General features: G+C 42.9%; 1 protein-coding gene across 1 annotated transcript in view; it reads right to left on the minus strand.

The window, feature by feature from the left end:
- Positions 1–9,244: 9,244 nt before the first annotated feature.
- Positions 9,245–20,369, minus strand: part of NCAPG (non-SMC condensin I complex subunit G) — a 100,663-nt gene continuing 89,538 nt past the window's right edge. The window contains exons 19-21 of the mRNA XM_069744692.1: positions 13,228–13,299; positions 13,070–13,139; positions 9,245–9,470 (exon numbers count right to left, since the gene is read on the minus strand). Coding sequence (XP_069600793.1) covers positions 9,350–9,470; positions 13,070–13,139; positions 13,228–13,299 — 263 coding nt within the window. The 3' untranslated portion in view covers positions 9,245–9,349. The remainder of the gene's footprint in view (positions 9,471–13,069; positions 13,140–13,227; positions 13,300–20,369) is intronic.

The raw sequence follows: 20,369 nt of genomic DNA on the forward strand, positions 1-20,369 counted from the left end.
GGGATTCAATCTCTTGGTGAGAGAACCATGGATTGCGGTCAGTGACGAAGTCCACTGAAGGTACCTAGAGGATAAGCTGGGGTCGGCGGCGGAGGGCTCCTCGGATTGATCATGCGCCCTTAAGACCAGGGAATACTGGTCATGCCCTTTAAGAACAGAGAATACTGGTCATGCGCCTTTAAGACCAGGGAATATTGGTCATTCGCCTTTTTAAGACCAGGGAATACTGGTCATACGCCTTTAAGACCAGGGAATACTGGTCATGCGTCCTTAAAGGGACACTGTCACCTGAATTTGGAGGGAACAATCTTCAGCCATGGAGGCGGGGTTTTTGATTCACCCTTTCCTTACCCGCTGGCTGCATGCTGGCTGCAATATTGGATTGAAGTTCATTCTCTGTCCTCCGTAGTACACGCCTGCACAAGGCAATCTTTCCTTGCGCAGGCGTGTACTATGGAGGACATAGAATGAACTTCAATCCAATATTGCAGCCAGCATGCAGCCAGCGGGTAAGGAAAGGGTGAATCAAAAACCCCAAAACCCCGCCTCCATGGCTGAAGATTGTTCCCTCCAAATCCAGGTGACAGTGTCTCTTTAAGACCAGGGAATATTGGTCATACCCTTTTAGACCAGTGAATACTGGTCATGCGCCTTTAAGAACAGAGAATACTGGTCATGCTCCTTTAAGACCAGGGACATACTGGTCATGCGCCTTTAAGAACAGAGAATACTGGACATGCGCTTTAAAAGAACAAGGAATACTTGTCATATGCCTTTAAGACCAGAGAATACTAGTCGTGTGCCTTTAAGACCAGGGAATACTGGTCGCGTGCCTTTAAGACCAGGGAATACTGGTCGTGTGCCTTTAAAACCAGGTACTTCCTTACCCGGGGACTGATGTTTAATGCAAAAATATTGTCACCCCAGTGTGAGCCGGCCGGGTGGACCAAGATGGCCACCGGGAGTTGCAGAGTTGATAAAATCTCGCAGAGAGTGAGAAGCGCCAATTCGGGGGGCGGAACCACGGACACAATGTTGAATAGGTCCAAGCCGGGGCCTAAATTTCTGTAGCCGGCGGGCGACACCAGCGGGGCGTTCCAGGCAAGACTTCCAGGATGCGGCCTACACATCGACCGAAGCCGGGGGCTAAATTTTTGCAGCCGGCCAGAGCGTTACCTCAGAGAGGTGGGCCACAGGGAAGTGGCTGAGACTGACTGTCTGGATATCCTCTGAAGATGGATCCACTCACTATCGGTGCGCGTCCCGGCATGGAGCCGCCGCGGATGTGGGTTTCAGCGCTGTTCTGTGCAGTGTGAACGGTGCAGGGATAAACCTCAATCCATCATCCGTTTGTTAGGGAGGTGGAGAGGAACCGTCCGCCTCCTTGTGCCATCCGCTTTCACAGTGGTGGGACAGTGGGGGCTGCTCGGATGCCATAGAGAGGGCCTCAGTACATCCATGGAATTCAGTCCAGGTGGACAGGGCCAGTTGTCCGGCATTAGGCCTGGCTCCAGGAGAGGATACATGGAGGCGACACTCCATGTGGTCGCCTGCTGCTGGTGTGGGGAGATCGGGACCATGAAAGGAACCATCGCCCCTGAAGTGAGCTCAGGCATGGCTTCCCACGTCGCAGGAGAGGGTACGGGGAGGTATACTCGCCGTGCTCGCCTGTTGATGGTTTGAGGGAGATCGGAACCTTGAAAGGAACCGTCGCCCCCTTCACTCTGTTAATTAAAAAATAAAAATGTACAGAAAAGTAAAAAATAAAATAAAAACGTTGGGGTCTGAAACAGACCCGTGTGCCTCCTACAGACACTAAGCAAGAACTGGTTAGCTGAGAGCCAGCAGGAGGGTATATACTGCAGGGGAGGAGCTAAGAGCCAGCAGGAGGGTGTATACTGCAGGGGAGGAGCTGAGAGCCAGCAGGAGGGTGTATACTGCAGGGGAGGAGCCGAGAGCCAGCAGGAGGGTTTATACTGCAGGGGAGGAGCTGAGAGCCAGCAGGAGGGTGTATACTGCAGGGGAGGAGCTGAGAGCCAGCAGGAAGGTGTATACTGCAGGGGAGGAGCTAACTTTCTTTGTATTTCTTAGTGTCAGCCTCCTAGCGGCAGCAGCATACACCCACGTGTGTGTCCCAATGAGGCGAAGGAGAAATTATTTTTTAGCCCCCAGTTTTGTATTTTCCCAAAGGGTAACAGGAGAAATTGGACCCCAAAAGTTGTTGTCCTATTTGTCCTGAGTACGCCGATACTGCATATGTTGGGGTAAACCCCTGTTTGGGCACACGGGAGAGCTCGGAAGGGAAGAAGCACCGTTTTACTTTTTCAACGAAGAATTGGCTGGAATTGAGATCGGACACCATGTCACTTTTGGAGAGCCCCTGATGTGCCTAAACAGTGGAAACCCCCCAATTATAACTGAAACCCTAATCCAAACACTCCCCTAACCCTAATCCCAACAGTAACCCTAACCACACCTCTAACCCTGACACACCCCTAACCCTAATCCCAACCCTATTCCCAACTGTAAATGTAATCTAAACCCTAACCGTAACTTTAGCCCCAACCCTAACTTTAGCCTTAACCCTAACCCCAACCCTAACGCTAGCCCTTGCCCTAATGGGAAAATGGAAATACATTTTTTTTTAATTTTTCCCTAACTAAGGGGGTGATGAAGGGGGGGTTTGATTTACTTTTATAGCGGGTTTTTTAGCGGATTTTTATGATTGGCAGCAGTCACACACTGAAAGACGCTTTTTATTGCAAAAAATATTTTTTGCATTACCACATTTTGAGAGCTATAATTTTTCCATATTTTGGTCCACAGAGTCATGTGAGGTCTTGTTTTTTGCGGGACGAGTTGACGTTTTTATTGGTAACATTTTTGGGCACGTGACATTTTTTGATCGCTTTTTATTCCGATTTTTGTGAGGCAGAATGACCAAAAACCAGCTATTCATGAATTTCTTTTGGGGGAGGCGTTTATACCGTTCCGCGTTTGGTAAAATTGATAAAGCGGTTTTATTCTTCGGGTCAGTGCGATTACAGCGATACCTCATTTAGATCATTTTTTTATGTTTTTGCGCTTTTATACGATAAAAACTATAACTTTTTTAAATTTTTTTGCTGATGATGCTGTATGGCGGCTCGTTTTTTGCGGGACAAGATGACGTTTTCAGCGGTACCATGGTTATATATATCTGTCTTTTTGATCGCGTGTTATTCCACTTTTTGTTCAGCGGTATGATAAAGCGTTGTTTTTTGCCTTTTTTTTTCTTATGGTGTTTACTGAAGAGGTTAACTAGTGGGCCAGTTTTATAGGTCGGGTCGTTACGGATGCGGCGATACTAAATGTGTACTTTTGTTTTTTTTTTATTTAGATAAAGAAATGTATTTATGGGAATAATATTTTTTTTTCCCCATTATTTAGGAATTTTTTTTTTTTTTTTTACACATTTGGAAAAATTTTGTACGTCTAATGTCAGAAAGGGGTTAATATTTATTGTGGTAATGTCTATAACCAAAATTAGAAAAATGTCTCTGTCAAAGTATATATAGTAACATAGTTAGTAAGGCCGAAAAAAGACATTTGTCCATCCAGTTCAGCCTATATTCCATCATAATAAATCCCCAGATCTACGTCCTTCTACAGAACCTAATTGTATGATACAATATTGTTCTGCTCCAGGAAGACATCCAGGCCTCTCTTGAACCCCTCGACTGAGTTCGCCATCACCACCTCCTCAGGCAAGCAATTCCAGATTCTCACTGCCCTAACAGTAAAGAATCCTCTTCTATGTTGGTGGAAAAACCTTCTCTCCTCCAGACGCAAAGAATGCCCCCTTGTGCCCGTCACCTTCCTTGGTATAAACAGATCCTCAGCGAGATATTTGTATTGTCCCCTTATATACTTATACATGGTTATTAGATCGCCCCTCAGTCGTCTTTTTTCTAGACTAAATAATCCTAATTTCGCTAATCTATCTGGGTATTGTAGTTCTCCCATCCCCTTTATTAATTTTGTTGCCCTCCTTTGTACTCTCTCTAGTTCCATTATATCCTTCCTGAGCACCGGTGCCCAAAACTGGACACAGTACTCCATGTGCAGTCTAACTAGGGATTTGTACAGAGGCAGTATAATGCTCTCATCATGTGTATCCAGACCTCTTTTAATGCACCCCATGATCCTGTTTGCCTTGGCAGCTGCTGCCTGGCACTGGCTGCTCCAGGTAAGTTTATCATTAACTAGGATCCCCAAGTCCTTCTCCCTGTCAGATTTACCCAGTGGTTTCCCATTCAGTGTGTAATGGTGACATTGATTCCTTCTTCCCATGTGTATAACCTTACATTTATCATTGTTAAACCTCATCTGCCACCTTTCAGCCCAAGTTTCCAACTTATCCAGATCCATCTGTAGCAGAATACTATCTTCTCTTGTATTAACTGCTTTACATAGTTTTGTATCATCTGCAAATATCGATATTTTACTGTGTAAACCTTCTACCAGATCATTAATGAATATGTTGAAGAGAACAGGTCCCAATACTGACCCCTGCGGTACCCCACTGGTCACAGCGACCCAGTTAGAGACTATACCATTTATAACCACCCTCTGCTTTCTATCACTAAGCCAGTTACTAACCCATTTACACACATTTTCCCCCAGACCAAGCATTCTCATTTTGTGTACCAACCTCTTGTGCGGCACGGTATCAAACGCTTTGGAAAAATCGAGATATACCACGTCCAATGACTCACCGTGGTCCAGCCTATAGCTTACCTCTTCATAAAAACTGATTAGATTGGTTTGACAGGAGCGATTTCTCATAAACCCATGCTGATATGGAGTTAAACAGTTATTCTCATTGAGATAATCCAGAATAACATCCCTCAGAAACCCTTCAAATATTTTACCAACAATAGAGGTTAGACTTACTGGCCTATAATTTCCAGGTTCACTTTTAGAGCCCTTTTTGAATATTGGCACCACATTTGCTATGCGCCAATCCTGCGGAACAGACCCTGTCGCTATAGAGTCCCTAAAAATAAGAAATAATGGTTTATCTATTACATTACTTAGTTCTCTTAGTACTCGTGGGTGTATGCCATCCGGACCCGGAGATTTATCTATTTTAATCTTATTTAGCCGGTTTCGCACCTCTTCTTGGGTTAGATTGGTGACCCTTAATATAGGGTTTTCATTGTTTCTTGGGATTTCACCTAGCATTTCATTTTCCACCGTGAATACCGTGGAGAAGAAGGTGTTTAATATGTTAGCTTTTTTCCTCGTCATCTACAACCATTGTTTCCTCACTATTTTTCAAGGGGCCTACATTTTCAGTTTTTATTCTTTTACTTTTAATGATCTGGTAGAAGGTTTACACAGTAAAATATCGATATTTGCAGATGATACAAAACTATGTAAAGCAGTTAATACAAGAGAAGATAGTATTCTGCTACAGATGGATCTGGATAAGTTGGAAACTTGGGCTGAAAGGTGGCAGATGAGGTTTAACAATGATAAATGTAAGGTTATACACATGGGAAGAGGGAATCAATATCACCATTACACACTGAACGGGAAACCACTGGGTAAATCTGACAGGGAGAAGGACTTGGGGATCCTAGTTAATGATAAACTTACCTGGAGCAGCCAGTGCCAGGCAGCAGCTGCCAAGGCAAACAGGATCATGGGGTGCATTAAAAGAGGTCTGGATACACATGATGAGAGCATTATACTGCCTCTGTACAAATCCCTAGTTAGACCGCACATGGAGTACTGTGTCCAGTTTTGGGCACCGGTGCTCAGGAAGGATATAATGGAACTAGAGAGAGTACAAAGGAGGGCAACAAAATTAATAAAGGGGATGGGAGAACTACAATACCCAGATAGATTAGCGAAATTAGGATTATTTAGTCTAGAAAAAAGACGACTGAGGGGCGATCTAATAACCATGTATAAGTATATAAGGGGACAATACAAATATCTCGCTGAGGATCTGTTTATACCAAGGAAGGTGACGGGCACAAGGGGGCATTCTTTGCGTCTGGAGGAGAGAAGGTTTTTCCACCAACATAGAAGAGGATTCTTTACTGTTAGGGCAGTGAGAATCTGGAATTGCTTGCCTGAGGAGGTGGTGATGGCGAACTCAGTCGAGGGGTTCAAGAGAGGCCTGGATGTCTTCATGGAGCAGAACAATATTGTATCATACAATTAGGTTCTGTAGAAGGACGTAGATCTGGGTATTTATTATGATGGAATATAGGCTGAACTGGATGGACAAATGTCTTTTTTCGGCCTTACTAACTATGTTACTATGTTACTATTGATATAGTTGAAGAACAGTTTGGGATTAGTTTTACTCTCCTTAGCAATGTGCTTCTCTGTTTCTTTTGGCAGCTTTAATTAGTTTTTTAGATAAAGTATTTTTCTCCCTATAGTTTTTTAGAGCTTCAATGGTGCCATCCTGCTTTAGTAGTGCAAATGCTTTCTTTTTACTGTTAATTACCTGTCTTACTTCTTTGTTTAGCCACATTGGGTTTTTCCTATTTCTAGTCCTTTTATTCCCACAAGGTATAAACCGCTTACACTGCCTATTTAGGATGTTCTTAAACATTTCCCATTTATTATCTGTATTCTTATTTCTGAGGATATTGTCCCAGTCTACCAGATTAAGGGCATCTCTAAGCTGGTCAAACTTTGCCTTCCTAAAGTTCAGTGTTTTTGTGACTCCCTGACAAGTCCCCCTAGTGAAAGACAGGTGAAACTGCACAATATTGTGGTCGCTATTTCCTAGATGCCCGACCACCTGCAGATTTGTTATTCTGTCAGGTCTACTAGACAGTATTAGGTCTAAAAGTGCTGCTCCTCTGGTTGAATTCTGCACCAATTGTGAAAGATAATTTTTCTTGGTTATTAGCAGAAACCTGTTGCCTTTATGGGTTTCACAGGTTTCTGTTTCCCAGTTAATATCCGGGTAGTTAAAGTCCCCCATAACCAGGACCTCATTATGGGTTGCAGCTTCATCTATCTGCTTTAGAAGTAGACTTTCCATGGTTTCTGTTATATTTGGGGGTTTGTAACAGACCCCAATGAGAATTTTGTTACCATTTTTCCCTCCATGAATTTCGACCCATATGGACTCGACATCCTCATTTCCTTCGCTAATATCCTCCCTTAAAGTGGACTTTAGACAAGACTTTACATAGAGACAAACCCCTCCTCCTCTCCGATTTTTACGATCCTTTCTAAACAGACTGTAACCCTGTAAGTTGACTGCCCAGTCATAGCTTTCATCTAACCATGTCTCGGTTATTCCCACTATGTCAAAGTTACCTGTAGATATTTCTGCTTCTAGTTCTTCCATCTTGTTTGTCAGGCTTCTGGCGTTTGCGAGCATGCAGTTTAGAGGATTTTGTTTTGTTCCAATCTCCTCACTGTAGATTGTTTTAGAAATGTTCTTACCTCCCTTCTGAGTATGTTTTCCTGGATCTTCTTTGTTCAAGTCTAATGTTTTTCTTCCCGTCCCCGTCTTCTATGGACTTAACTGTAGGTCCATACTTAAATACATGCATGAAAACACAATACTAGTGCCAGTGTTTTTCTAGTATGGTTAAAAAAAATGAATTACAAAGGTTCTCTCACTTAAAGGTTTTGAAAAAGACAATTTATAAAAGTAATACTATGATTAAACTGAAAAATCTATTACAAAAAAAACAATCACACAGTGAAAGACCGTACTAAAAAAATGCCCCCATAAAAAGTACGGGCAGTGTGGTTTCATATATGAAAAAAGCATGTGCAGATATGTTACATCAATTGTAGAAGATTACAATCTAACAACCTTACTAACCGTCCCATATGATCTCCCCGGTGTGGTGTGTGGCGGGATCCCTTCGGCGGCGACCATGGAGCATAATGGATGATGATTTGTTACCCGATGCTGCCTCCTTGCCTCCCCCCCCACCCCCTTTTTTTTGTAATAAAGATTTTCCAGTTTAATCATATTACTTTTATAGATTGTCTTTTTCAAAACATTTAAGTGGTGGTATTAGTCTTAACTTCTACGGTGTTTACCCCACATATTACCGAATTTCGATACAGTATGGGTCTAAAAATCCTTCTAAATGTACTAACAGATGGCACACGGCTGCCTTCCATGTGCTGTACGTGTTTTTCACAGACCCACAGACTTGTATTGGCCCTTGTCATCCATGCAGCTGGAAAAAAACTGACACATGGCCAGAGTGCATAGCAGCATAGATTATATGTAAAAGGATCTGAGGTTGAGGGCTATAAAAAAAAAAAAAAGTCACCCAGGCAGGTTAACGACGCAACTTTTTTTTACTCCTCACGTCCATGGTTTTCCAACAAATCCAGGTAGATGGCCGAAATACATTGCCCCCAGTCCACAGGATCTCCTCGCAGGGCAGATACCCACGTTCCTCCAGATGACAAATAACAACCACCCCACCATGTATCCAGGAGCAACAGTCCTTAAAGTTCTTGAAATCCAGACAAAAGATCTCTCAACTGTAGCAGGGGGATCCAGCCGAATCAACAATCGATCTCCAAAACTCCACAGACCATCCACCCATGGCTCCAGGACCTCGGCTCAGATCTTCTCCCCTCAATGTCACTCCAACAAGTGCCTGACTAAACATGTGGTTTCTTTTCCTCCCTCGCCCTTAAACATTTGCTTTTAGCTCAAAGAATGAAGAATACTCCAGAAGCCCATCATCTGGGACTGCATGTGAGCCCCCCCTGTAGTGACGTCTCCATTGGGTCTACAATCCCCGTCCACACAATGGGACTAGTAGCTGGAAGAACACTGGAATGATAGCGGTACCTTGATTACTAATCTGGGCTTTGGTCTTGTTTATACACAAGATCTAGCATGCACGCCTTCCTCTGCTAACTGTCACTAAATGGAAACATTGATTCCGGAGGCTGAACTGACAAGCAGGCAAATCTCTAATAAAATAATATCGATTCAACTCCTTGCTTGAAAGAGTCTGCATCCTTTAGAGCTGTGCACTCCGCTCTACGTCTATTCGTCCAATAGTCTTTAGTAAGTGGCCAGCTCCTCACACTGCAGTATCCATGAAAAACACAGATAACACACGTACTGGAAACATGGAACCGTGAAGGAGGCCTATGGAGAATTGTTAAAAGATGAAAAGTTCAACCCTTAACTATAATTAGGTTGAAGCCAAATAAGTGAGAAAAAAAAAATTAATAATAATAAAAACAAATAGACTTTACTTTATTGCGGTGCAATAGTTATATTGTGAATACATATGTGTCTGGATACAAATTTTCCCCTTTGTCTACAGATATATTACACGTATTATTCCGCCTCTTCGTTGAGAAGCTTACAGAGATTCATTTTGGTTTTCTCCATAGCGATGCTTTTAGCTCTTCGTGATGGCCTTGTAGAAACGGGAACAGGCTCTGCCACTTTATCCTCCCTGAAAAACATTTATATAAACAGGTTACATCAGGATCCTGTGGGAGAATGACAGATACAAGGCACTAAACACCGTTACAAGCCAGAAGATCTCACGCACGCGGCTCTCGACGCTCCGCTTTATATGGAGAAATAAGAGGGCTCCCATTGAATTCAAATGAAAAGAATTGTAGCACGTTCCATCAGATAGGCAGCATTATTAAAGCAGGAAAAAAACATAGGGGGAGTTTCATTGCGGCTTCTACATTAAAAAAAAATTGCAAAAGGCATAGTTGCAAAAAAAAAAAAACAAAAACAAAAAAAACACCACATATCTGACACTTACCAGCATCCACAACGTTTTTAAGTAGTGGGGGCACTGAACAGAGAAGACAAGGCCAACCGTGTCCTGCCAGGTCCACCATTATTTATGCTGTGTGCACAAGTCTATGCAGATTTTTTACAACTTTGCGCCCTATAAACTTGAATGTTTATTGGATGAGGCTAAGGATCAAACACCCTTTAGCAAGGTGCGCAGAATTAATAGGCAGCTTGTTTTCCTCAAGCAAAATGGACCAAAAAAGATTTACCCGACTCTGAAAAGTGAAAAACTGTTACAAGTCTTGCAGAGGGATGCAGCACGGAGTTTGCTAAGATATTGGTGTGTCATAACAGAATAATCAAAAGTTTGGTTGCAAATAGTCAACAGGGTCATAAAAAAAAGTGTTGTGTTGAGGGGGAAAAAAAAAAAAAGACGCAGATAAAGGCTATGTCCACACGGTGAGCTGACGTGAGTGAGTTCACCGGAGTTCATCAGCCAATCGGCTCCGATGATCTCCCTTACGGCACCACTGCTGCGTGAGAGCTTTCTGGTTTATTTTTTTTTAATCTGTCATTATCTACTATATAATTGTCTACGGGTCACTTCCGTCTAGCTGTCTGTCTGTCACGGATATTCATTGGTCCCGGCCTCTGTCTGTCATGGAAATCCAAGTCACTGATTGGTCGTGGCTAGTGTTGAGCGATACCGTCCGATACTTGAAAGTATCGGTATCGGATAGTATCGGCCGATACCCGAAAAGTATCGGATATCGCCGATACCGATATCCGATACCAATACAAGTCAATGGGACACCAAGTATCGGAAGGTATCCTGATGGTTCCCAGGGTCTGAAGGAGAGGAAACTCTCCTTTAGGCCCTGGGATCCATATTAATGTGTAAAATAAAAAATTAAATTAAAAAATATTGATATACTTACCTCTCCGGTGGCCCCTGGACATCACCGCTGGTAAACGGCAGCCTTCTTTGCTTAAAATGAGCGCGTTTAGGGCCTTCCATGACGTCACGGCTTCTGATTGGTCGCGTGCCGCTCATGTGACCGCCACGCGACCAATCACAAGCCGTGACGTCATTCTCAGGTCCTAAATTCCTAGAATGAGGAGTTTAGGGCCTGAGAATGACGTCGCGGCTTGTGATTGTTCGCGTGGCGGTCACATGAGCGGCACGCGACCAATCAGAAGCCGTGACGTCATGGAAGGCCCTAAACGCGCTCATTTTAAGCAAAGAAGGCTGCCGGTTACCAGCGGTGATGTCCAGGGGCCTCCGGAGAGGTGAGCATATCAATATTTTTTATTTTAATTCTTTATTTTACACATTAATATGGATCCGATACCCGATACCACAAAAGTATCGGAACTCGGTATCGGAATTCCGATACCGCAAGTATCGGCCGATACCCGATACTTGCGGTATCGGAATGCTCAACACTAGTCGTGGCAAAACGCTCACAACCAATCAGCGACAGGCACAGTCCGGCGGCAACATGGCCGCTCCTTCCTCCCCGCAGTCAGGGCTGGGCAATATACTGCGCGGGCTGGGCAATACACTGTGTGGCCTGTGCTATACACTACATGCATGGGCTGTTATATGCTATGTGGGCTGTGCTCTATACTACGTGGCTCTGCTCTATACTACGTGGCTCTGCTCTATACTACGTGGCTCTGCTCTATACTACGTGGCTCTGCTATATACTACGTGGCTCTGCTATATACTACGTGGCCGGCCGCGAACAATCAGCGACAGGCACAGTCCGGCTGCGAATTGGCGCAGGAGTTGAATCACGCTTCGCTAATTGGTCGCGGCCAGCCAAATCCTGTGTACTCAGTGTATTATTCTAAAATCTTCATAAATAAACTACATACATATTCTAGAATACCCGATGCGTTAGAATCAGGCTATCATCTAGTTTCAAATAAATGACTTTATTCTGGGTGTGTGTGTTTTTATAATATCACTTTGGGGTTAGTAATGGGGGCATCTTATAGACGGCTATTCATTACTAACCTGTGGGCTGGATGTCACCTGACAATACAAAGGTGATATCAACCCCCCACTACCCCACTTGCCACAGCTACAGGGCAAGTGGGAAAAGCGAGACTAAGCCCCAGATTTGGCACATCTTCTAGATGCACCTTTTCTGGGGCGGCCGAGAGCTAATGTTTTTAGTCTGGGAGAGGGCCAATATCCAAGGCCCCTTCCTGGGCTATTACCATCACCTGTAGCAGTCTGCCTAGCCTTTGCTGATTAGATTTTATAGGGGGACCCTATGTCAAGTGTTTTCTGGGGTCCCCTTGTAAACTAGCCACTAAAGGCCAAATATACAGCTGTGAGCTGATATTGAATAGCCTGGGAACCTTTACAGCTATTGGCTCCTTCCCAGAATATTAACATCAGTCCTCAGCATGCACACATACCCTAACAGTAAAAGATCTTAGATCTGGGGTGCAGAATTTTCTGCACAAAATCCGCATCTCCTGGCAAAAAACACAGTTGCAGGTTTGATGCTTTTTTATGCGGATTTGATGCGTTTTTCACCACTGCGGATTTCTATAATGGAAGGGTGCAGAAACGCTGCAGATCAGCACAAAAGAAGTGACATGCTACTTCTTTTGATCCGCAGCGTTTTTCATGTGGAATATTCAGCACCATTGGCACAGCATTTTTTTTCCCTATTGATTTACATTGTACTGTAAATCACTTTGCGGATCTGCAGCGTTTCTGCACAGAAAAAAACGCTGCGGATCCGTATTAAATCCGCATCATGTGCACATAGCCTAAAACGTGAGCCCGGAAGCCATTATTCTCCAGTGAGGTCATATTCTAGGACTGCAACCTCTCTAGATCCCCAGAAAAACAAGGTCGAGATAGGGAAGTCTGAATCCCAAAATCTCATAACTGGGTCAAGAAATATATGAAAATAGAGATCCCCAGAAAAACAAGGTCGAGATAGGGAAGTCTGAATCCCAAAATCTCATAACTGGGTCAAGAAATATATGAAGATAGATTTTTCAGAGGTGACTCAGGATGAGAAGAAGGAAAAAAAAAATCTTTAAATGAAGACAAGTTTTTTCCTGTGGATAAGAGCTATGTAGGGAAACTGCAATGCTCCCCATGGAATTTAAATATACAAGCAGACCAAGTTCACAAAATACATACAATACAGGTTATTATTCTAATCTTTCGTAAACTTCAATAACACCACAAGTAATGAAATCAAAAAAAGCATTTGAGGAAAAGAAATCCCTAAACAAGACTGAGGATGAGACCTCAGTACAACATACCCCTCAGTTCCAGGATCCGCAGATCTACTGCTCTTTTTCCTTGTACTTGCAGAAACCGCTTTTTTACGACCTGTAGGAGGTAAGAGTAACATTAGGAAGTGGCCTGCACACTTGGAAGACGCTTTCTCAAGAATTCGGGAGCTATGATTAACACTTACCACTTTTGCCAGCTTTGCTTTTCACAGACTTTTGCTCATCGAACACCTCATCGTTGTCATCATTCTGATTACCTAAGAGGGCAACAAAATGGCAGAGGTTTACACAAAGTACATATGTGTAAAAGATTTGTAGGTCTGCAATGTAAGTCATAACTATTCTGCCATTGTCGCTACACCACAACTCCAGCTGATCCACATTAATCAGTATACATGAATTACTGGTATGATGGACTCCTCGCCAGAGACGGACTACACCTCAACAAACCTGGGAAACACACATTCGCCAGAAGACTCGCTACACTCATCAGGCGGGCGTTAAACTAGAAGAAGAGGGGACGGGAAGAAAAACATTAGACTCGAACAAAGACGACCCAGGAAAACATACTCAGAAGGGAGGTAAGAACATTTCTAAAACAATCCACAGTGAGGAGATTGGAACAAAACAAAATCCTCTAAACTGCATGCTCGCAAACGCCAGAAGCCTGACAAACAAGATGGAAGAACTAGAAGCAGAAATATCTACAGGTAACTTTGACATAGTGGGAATAACCGAGACATGGTTAGATGAAAGCTATGACTGGGCAGTTAACTTACAGGGTTACAGTCTGTTTAGAAACGATCGTAAAAATCGGAGAGGAGGAGGGGTTTGTCTCTATGTAAAGTCTTGTCTAAAGTCCACTTTAAGGGAGGATATTAGCGAAGGGAATGAGGATGTCGAGTCCATATGGGTTGAAATTCATGGAGGGAAAAATGGTAACAAAATTCTCATTGGGGTCTGTTACAAACCCCCAAATATAACAGAAACCATGGAAAGTCTACTTCTAAAGCAGATAGATGAAGCTGCAACCCATAATGAGGTCCTGGTTATGGGGGACTTTAACTTTAACTACCCGGATATTAACTGGGAAACAGAAACCTGTGAAACCCATAAAGGCAACAGGTTTCTGCTAATAACCAAGAAAAATTATCTTTCACAATTGGTGCAGAATCCAACCAGAGGAGCAGCACTTTTAGACCTAATACTATCTAATAGACCTGACAGAATAACAAATCTGCAGGTGGTTGGGCATTTAGGAAATAGCGACCACAATATTGTGCAGTTTCACCTGTCTTTCACTAGGGGGACTTGTCAGGGAGTCACAAAAACATTGAACTTTAGGAAGGCAAAGTTTGACCAGCTTAGAGATGCCCTTAATCTGGTAGACTGGGACAATATCCTCAGAAATAAGAATACAGATAATAAATGGGAAATGTTTAAGAACATCCTAAATAGGCAGTGTAAGCGGTTTATACCTTGTGGGAATAAAAGGACTAGAAATAGGAAAAACCCAATGTGGCTAAACAAAGAAGTAAGACAGGCAATTAACAGTAAAAAGAAAGCATTTGCACTACTAAAGCAGGATGGCACCATTGAAGCTCTAAAAAACTATAGGGAGAAAAATACTTTATCTAAAAAACTAATTAAAGCTGCCAAAAAGGAAACAGAGAAGCACATTGCTAAGGAGAGTAAAACTAATCCCAAACTGTTCTTCAACTATATCAATAGTAAAAGAATAAAAACTGAAAATGTAGGCCCCTTAAAAAATAGTGAGGAAAGAATGGTTGTAGATGACGAGGAAAAAGCTAACATATTAAACACCTTCTTCTCCACGGTATTCACGGTGGAAAATGAAATGCTAGGTGAAATCCCAAGAAACAATGAAAACCCTATATTAAGGGTCACCAATCTAACTCAAGAAGAGGTGCGAAATCGGCTAAATAAGATTAAAATAGATAAATCTCCGGGTCCGGATGGCATACACCCACGAGTACTAAGAGAACTAAGTAATGTAATAGATAAACCATTATTTCTTATTTTTAGTGACTCTATAGCGACAGGGTCTGTTCCGCAGGACTGGCGCATAGCAAATGTGGTGCCAATATTCAAAAAGGGCTCTAAAAGTGAACCTGGAAATTATAGGCCAGTAAGTCTAACCTCTATTGTTGGTAAAATATTTGAAGGGTTTCTGAGGGATGTTATTCTGGATTATCTCAATGAGAATAACTGTTTAACTCCATATCAGCATGGGTTTATGAGAAATCGCTCCTGTCAAACCAATCTAATCAGTTTTTATGAAGAGGTAAGCTATAGGCTGGACCACGGTGAGTCATTGGACGTGGTATATCTCGATTTTTCCAAAGCGTTTGATACCGTGCCGCACAAGAGGTTGGTACACAAAATGAGAATGCTTGGTCTGGGGGAAAATGTGTGTAAATGGGTTAGTAACTGGCTTAGTGATAGAAAGCAGAGGGTGGTTATAAATGGTATAGTCTCTAACTGGGTCGCTGTGACCAGTGGGGTACCGCAGGGGTCGGTATTGGGACCTGTTCTCTTCAACATATTCATTAATGATCTGGTAGAAGGTTTACACAGTAAAATATCGATATTTGCAGATGATACAAAACTATGTAAAGCAGTTAATACAAGAGAAGATAGTATTCTGCTACAGATGGATCTGGATAAGTTGGAAACTTGGGCTGAAAGGTGGCAGATGAGGTTTAACAATGATAAATGTAAGGTTATACACATGGGAAGAGGGAATCAATATCACCATTACACACTGAACGGGAAACCACTGGGTAAATCTGACAGGGAGAAGGACTTGGGGATCCTAGTTAATGATAAACTTACCTGGAGCAGCCAGTGCCAGGCAGCAGCTGCCAAGGCAAACAGGATCATGGGGTGCATTAAAAGAGGTCTGGATACACATGATGAGAGCATTATACTGCCTCTGTACAAATCCCTAGTTAGACCGCACATGGAGTACTGTGTCCAGTTTTGGGCACCGGTGCTCAGGAAGGATATAATGGAACTAGAGAGAGTACAAAGGAGGGCAACAAAATTAATAAAGGGGATGGGAGAACTACAATACCCAGATAGATTAGCGAAATTAGGATTATTTAGTCTAGAAAAAAGACGACTGAGGGGCGATCTAATAACTATGCATAAGTATATAAGGGGACAATACAAATATCTCGCTGAGGATCTGTTTATACCAAGGAAGGTGACGGGCACAAGGGGGCATTCTTTGCGTCTGGAGGAGAGAAGGTTTTTCCACCAACATAGAAGAGGATTCTTTACTGTTAGGGCAGTGAGAATCTGGAATTGCTTGCCTGAGGAGGTGGTGATGGCGAACTCAGTCGAGGGGTTCAAGAGAGGCCTGGATGTCTTCCTGGAACAGAACAATATTGTATCATACAATTATTAGGTTCTGTAGAAGGACGTAGATCTGGGTATTTATTATGATGGAATATAGGATGAACTGGATGGACAAATGTCTTTTTTCGGCCTTACTAACTATGTTACTATGTTACTATGTTTGCATCAATAGATGTGGGACTTTACTGAAGAGTGACAGGCGCTTAAAAAAAAAAAAAAAAGAAAAAAACAAGAAAATTGTCCGAAGTTACAAGGTTTTCAACCCACAATGCTCGTCCTATATCTGGGTCGTCCTTGAAGCGGCCACTGTATCTGGCTTTGGTAAAGACTATCGTCAACTAGTATGGCCGTTATTACACCTATAAAGGGTGTACGGCTCTGTTCACAACATATTTTTGCATCCTGGACAACGGAAGTTTTCAGTTGGGGTAGATTTACCAATAAAATAGGGAGTTAAAAAAATGATCCAAATTTCTTATGTTAGAACAGGATTCAGATGGTTTTGTTGTTTGTACCATACAAGCCAATAACATGATAGGTGTCTTGTTTCCAAAAGGCACTTTTTTCAACAATATTCTTTTCATTTGGGGGTATTTTTTAACAATTTATGGGAAGGGGATTATAGTTATAGACAATAAGGCGAGTAATAGTGATGAGCGAATATACTCGTTACCCGAGATTTCTCGTTCATGCTTGGGTGTCCTCCGAGTATTGTCTAGTGCTCGGAGATTTAGTTTTTGTTGCCGCAGCTGAATGATTTTCATCTGTTAGCCAGCATAAGTACATGTGGGGATTCCCTAGCAACCAGGCAACCCCCACATGTACTTATGCTGGCTAACAGATGTAAATCATTCAGCTGCGACAAGAAAAACTAAATCTCCGAGCACTAAAAAATACTCGGAGGACACCCGAGCATGAACGAGAAATCTCGAGTAACGAGTATATTCGCTCATCACTAGCGAGTAATAAAACATAACAGTGATGTAAGTCTTGTTCTATTAAAGAAGTAAGATATATTCAAAGAAGAATCAGCAAAGGGAAAAAATAAGGCACTTTTTTTTCCCAAGCTTAGAATAAAATGAAGAGAGAAAAAAAGCGGGATGCATAAAAGTGAAACATGGCCAGGATAGAACTCATCACTAGAGTCAACCAGTTGGCCAAAAAGAACACCTAGCCTGGACATGTTCTGGTGTGAGCAATGGAACCTTTTGTGCAAGATTTTAATTCACGGCGGCATAATGTGTTACTAAGGTTAATGTTTGAGACTGTGGTCCCAGCTCTCTTCATTTCTTTGACCAGGTCCTTCCGTGTAGTTCTGGGCCGATTCCTGACCTTTCTCAGAATTATCCTTACCCCACGAGGAGACATCAAGCATGAAGCCCCAGACAGAGGAAGATTGACAGTCATCTTGTGTTTCTTCCATTCTCTAATAATTGTGCCAACAGTTGTCTTCTCATCATGCTGCCTGCCCATTGTTCTGTAGCACATCTCAGCCTTGTGCAGGTCTACAATTTTGTCCCTGGTGTCCTTAGACAGCTCCTTGGTCTTGGCCATGGTGGAGGTTGGAGTGTGATAGATATTGATTGAGTGTGTAGACAGGTGTCATTTATACAGGTAACGAGATCAAACAGATGCAATTAATAGTTAGGGCAGAGCAGGAGGACGACTTAAAGAAAAACTAACAGGTCTGTGTGAGCCAGAATTCTTGCTGATTGGTGATTAAATTGCATTTTATTGCTTTAAATAAGTATTTGATTATTTAAAAATCATACAATGTGATTTTTTTGTGTTTTTTATTTATAGATTGTAGGTACACCAACTGTGGGAGACAATCAAAAATTACAGACCTCTCCATTCTTTGTAATGAGAAAACTTATAAAATCAGCAGTGTACCAAATAATTATTTTTTTTCCACACTGTATATCTACAGGAGACTGGTACAGCAATGGGAAATAAAATGGCTCCTCAGTACGCAAATCCTTTAATCGCCAAGCGCGAAAGTGACTTTGTCCTCATGTCCCATCAGGCTTCTGGCCTACTAACATTAAATTGACGATATTTTAATAATCTGGAGTGAGTGAGCTAATGATGTTCCATGAACTCTTTAATCAGTTTCATCCCATCAACTTAACATTCAACTACTCCTGTACTGAAATTAACTTTTTGGATACCATCATTAAGCTGCAGAAAAAAAGAAACAGACATCCCTGTACCAGAAGCCAGTGGGCCATCCAATATACCTTAAATGAGTCAGTTTTCATACAAAAATACAGACTATTGTCTACAGCCATGCCATTAGATACAATCAGATATGTTTCAAACCTATGGATAGAGATTAGCTCCTTGGTGGACTCAAAGACCTTTTTGAACCAGGTACACCATCCAAGTACGATTGAAAACCAGATTGCAAAAGCCGCCAGAATATCAAGAACCGTATATACTTGAGTATAAGCCGAGATTTTCAGCCTTTTTTGGGGCTGAAAGTCCCCCTCTCGGCTTATACTCGAGTCATACCCGGGGGTCGGCAGGGGAGGGGGAGCGGGGGCTGTCTAGTTATACTTATCTGCTCCGGCGTGGTCCCTGCAGTCCCTGCTTCTTCCACCGCTGCATCTTCTTCCTTTATTGAGCGGTCACAAGGTACCGCTCATTACAGAAATGAATATGCGGCTCCACCTCAGAGGTGGAGCTGCATATTCATTTCTGTAATGAGCGGTACCATGTGACCGCTCAATACAGGAAGAAGATGAAGCGGTGGAAGAAGCCGGGACTGCAGGGACCGCGACAGGAGCAGGTAAGTATACGGGGAGGGGAGCGCTGCGCGATATTTACCTGCTCCTCGCTCCGGTGCGGCTCTGTCTCCAGCATCCTCTGGCAGTGATGCTCAGGTCAGAGGGCGCGGTGACGTAGTCAGTGCGCGCCCTCTGCTGAGCGTCAGTGCTGGAGCCGGAGCCGCATGAGGAGCAGGTAAATATTGAAAGCGCCGGCGTCCTGAGCAAGAGAGGCGAGTATGCGATTTTTTTTTTTTTATTGCAGCAGCAGCATTATATATGGCACAGCTTTATATGGAGCATCTAAGGGGCAACAATGAACGGTATGGAGCATTATATATGGCACAGCTTTATATGGAGCATCTATGGGGCCATAATGAAGGGTGCAGAGCATTAAATATGGCACAGCTTTATATGGAGCATCTATGGGGCCATAATGAACGGTATGGAGCATTATATATGGCACAGCTTTATATGGAGCATCTATGGGGCCATAATGAACGGTGCAGAGCATTATATATGGCACAGCTTTATATGGAGCATCTATGGGGCCATAATGAACAGTGCAGAGCATTATATATGGCACAGCTTTATATGGAGCATCTATGGGGCAATAATGAACGGTGCAGAGCATTATATATGGCACAGCTTTATATGGAGCATCTATGGGGCCATGAACGGTGCAGAGCATTATATATGGCACAGCTTTATATGGAGCATCTATGGGGCCATAATGAACGGTATGGAGCATTACATATGGTGTTGTGAATTCTGTTATCGAACTCCCTCCTGTGGTCATGAATGGTACTTCGGCGAGTTCTGTCCATGGACTCCCTCTGGTGGCTGTGAGTGGAGCTGCTGCTTCTGAGGTTCCTTCCACAGGTGACTTAGTTTATTCTTTGGCTGGCTGCTCTATTTAACTCCACTCAGATCGTTACTCCATGCCAGCTGTCAATGTTCTTGTACTGGTTCAGTTCGCTCTTGGATCTTTCTGGTGACCTGTCTACTCCAGCAGAAGCTAAGTCCCTGCTAGTTAATTATTTGTTCATTGTTTTCTTGTCCAGCTTGCTATCATGATTTTGCCTTGCTAGCTGGAAGCTCTGGGATGCAGAGTGGCACCTCCGCACCGTGAGTCGGTGCGGAGGTCTTTTTGCACACTCTGCGTGGTCTTTTTG

Source organism: Ranitomeya imitator, chromosome 1, assembly GCF_032444005.1.
Source record: "Ranitomeya imitator isolate aRanImi1 chromosome 1, aRanImi1.pri, whole genome shotgun sequence".
Taxonomy (NCBI): domain Eukaryota; kingdom Metazoa; phylum Chordata; class Amphibia; order Anura; family Dendrobatidae; genus Ranitomeya; species Ranitomeya imitator.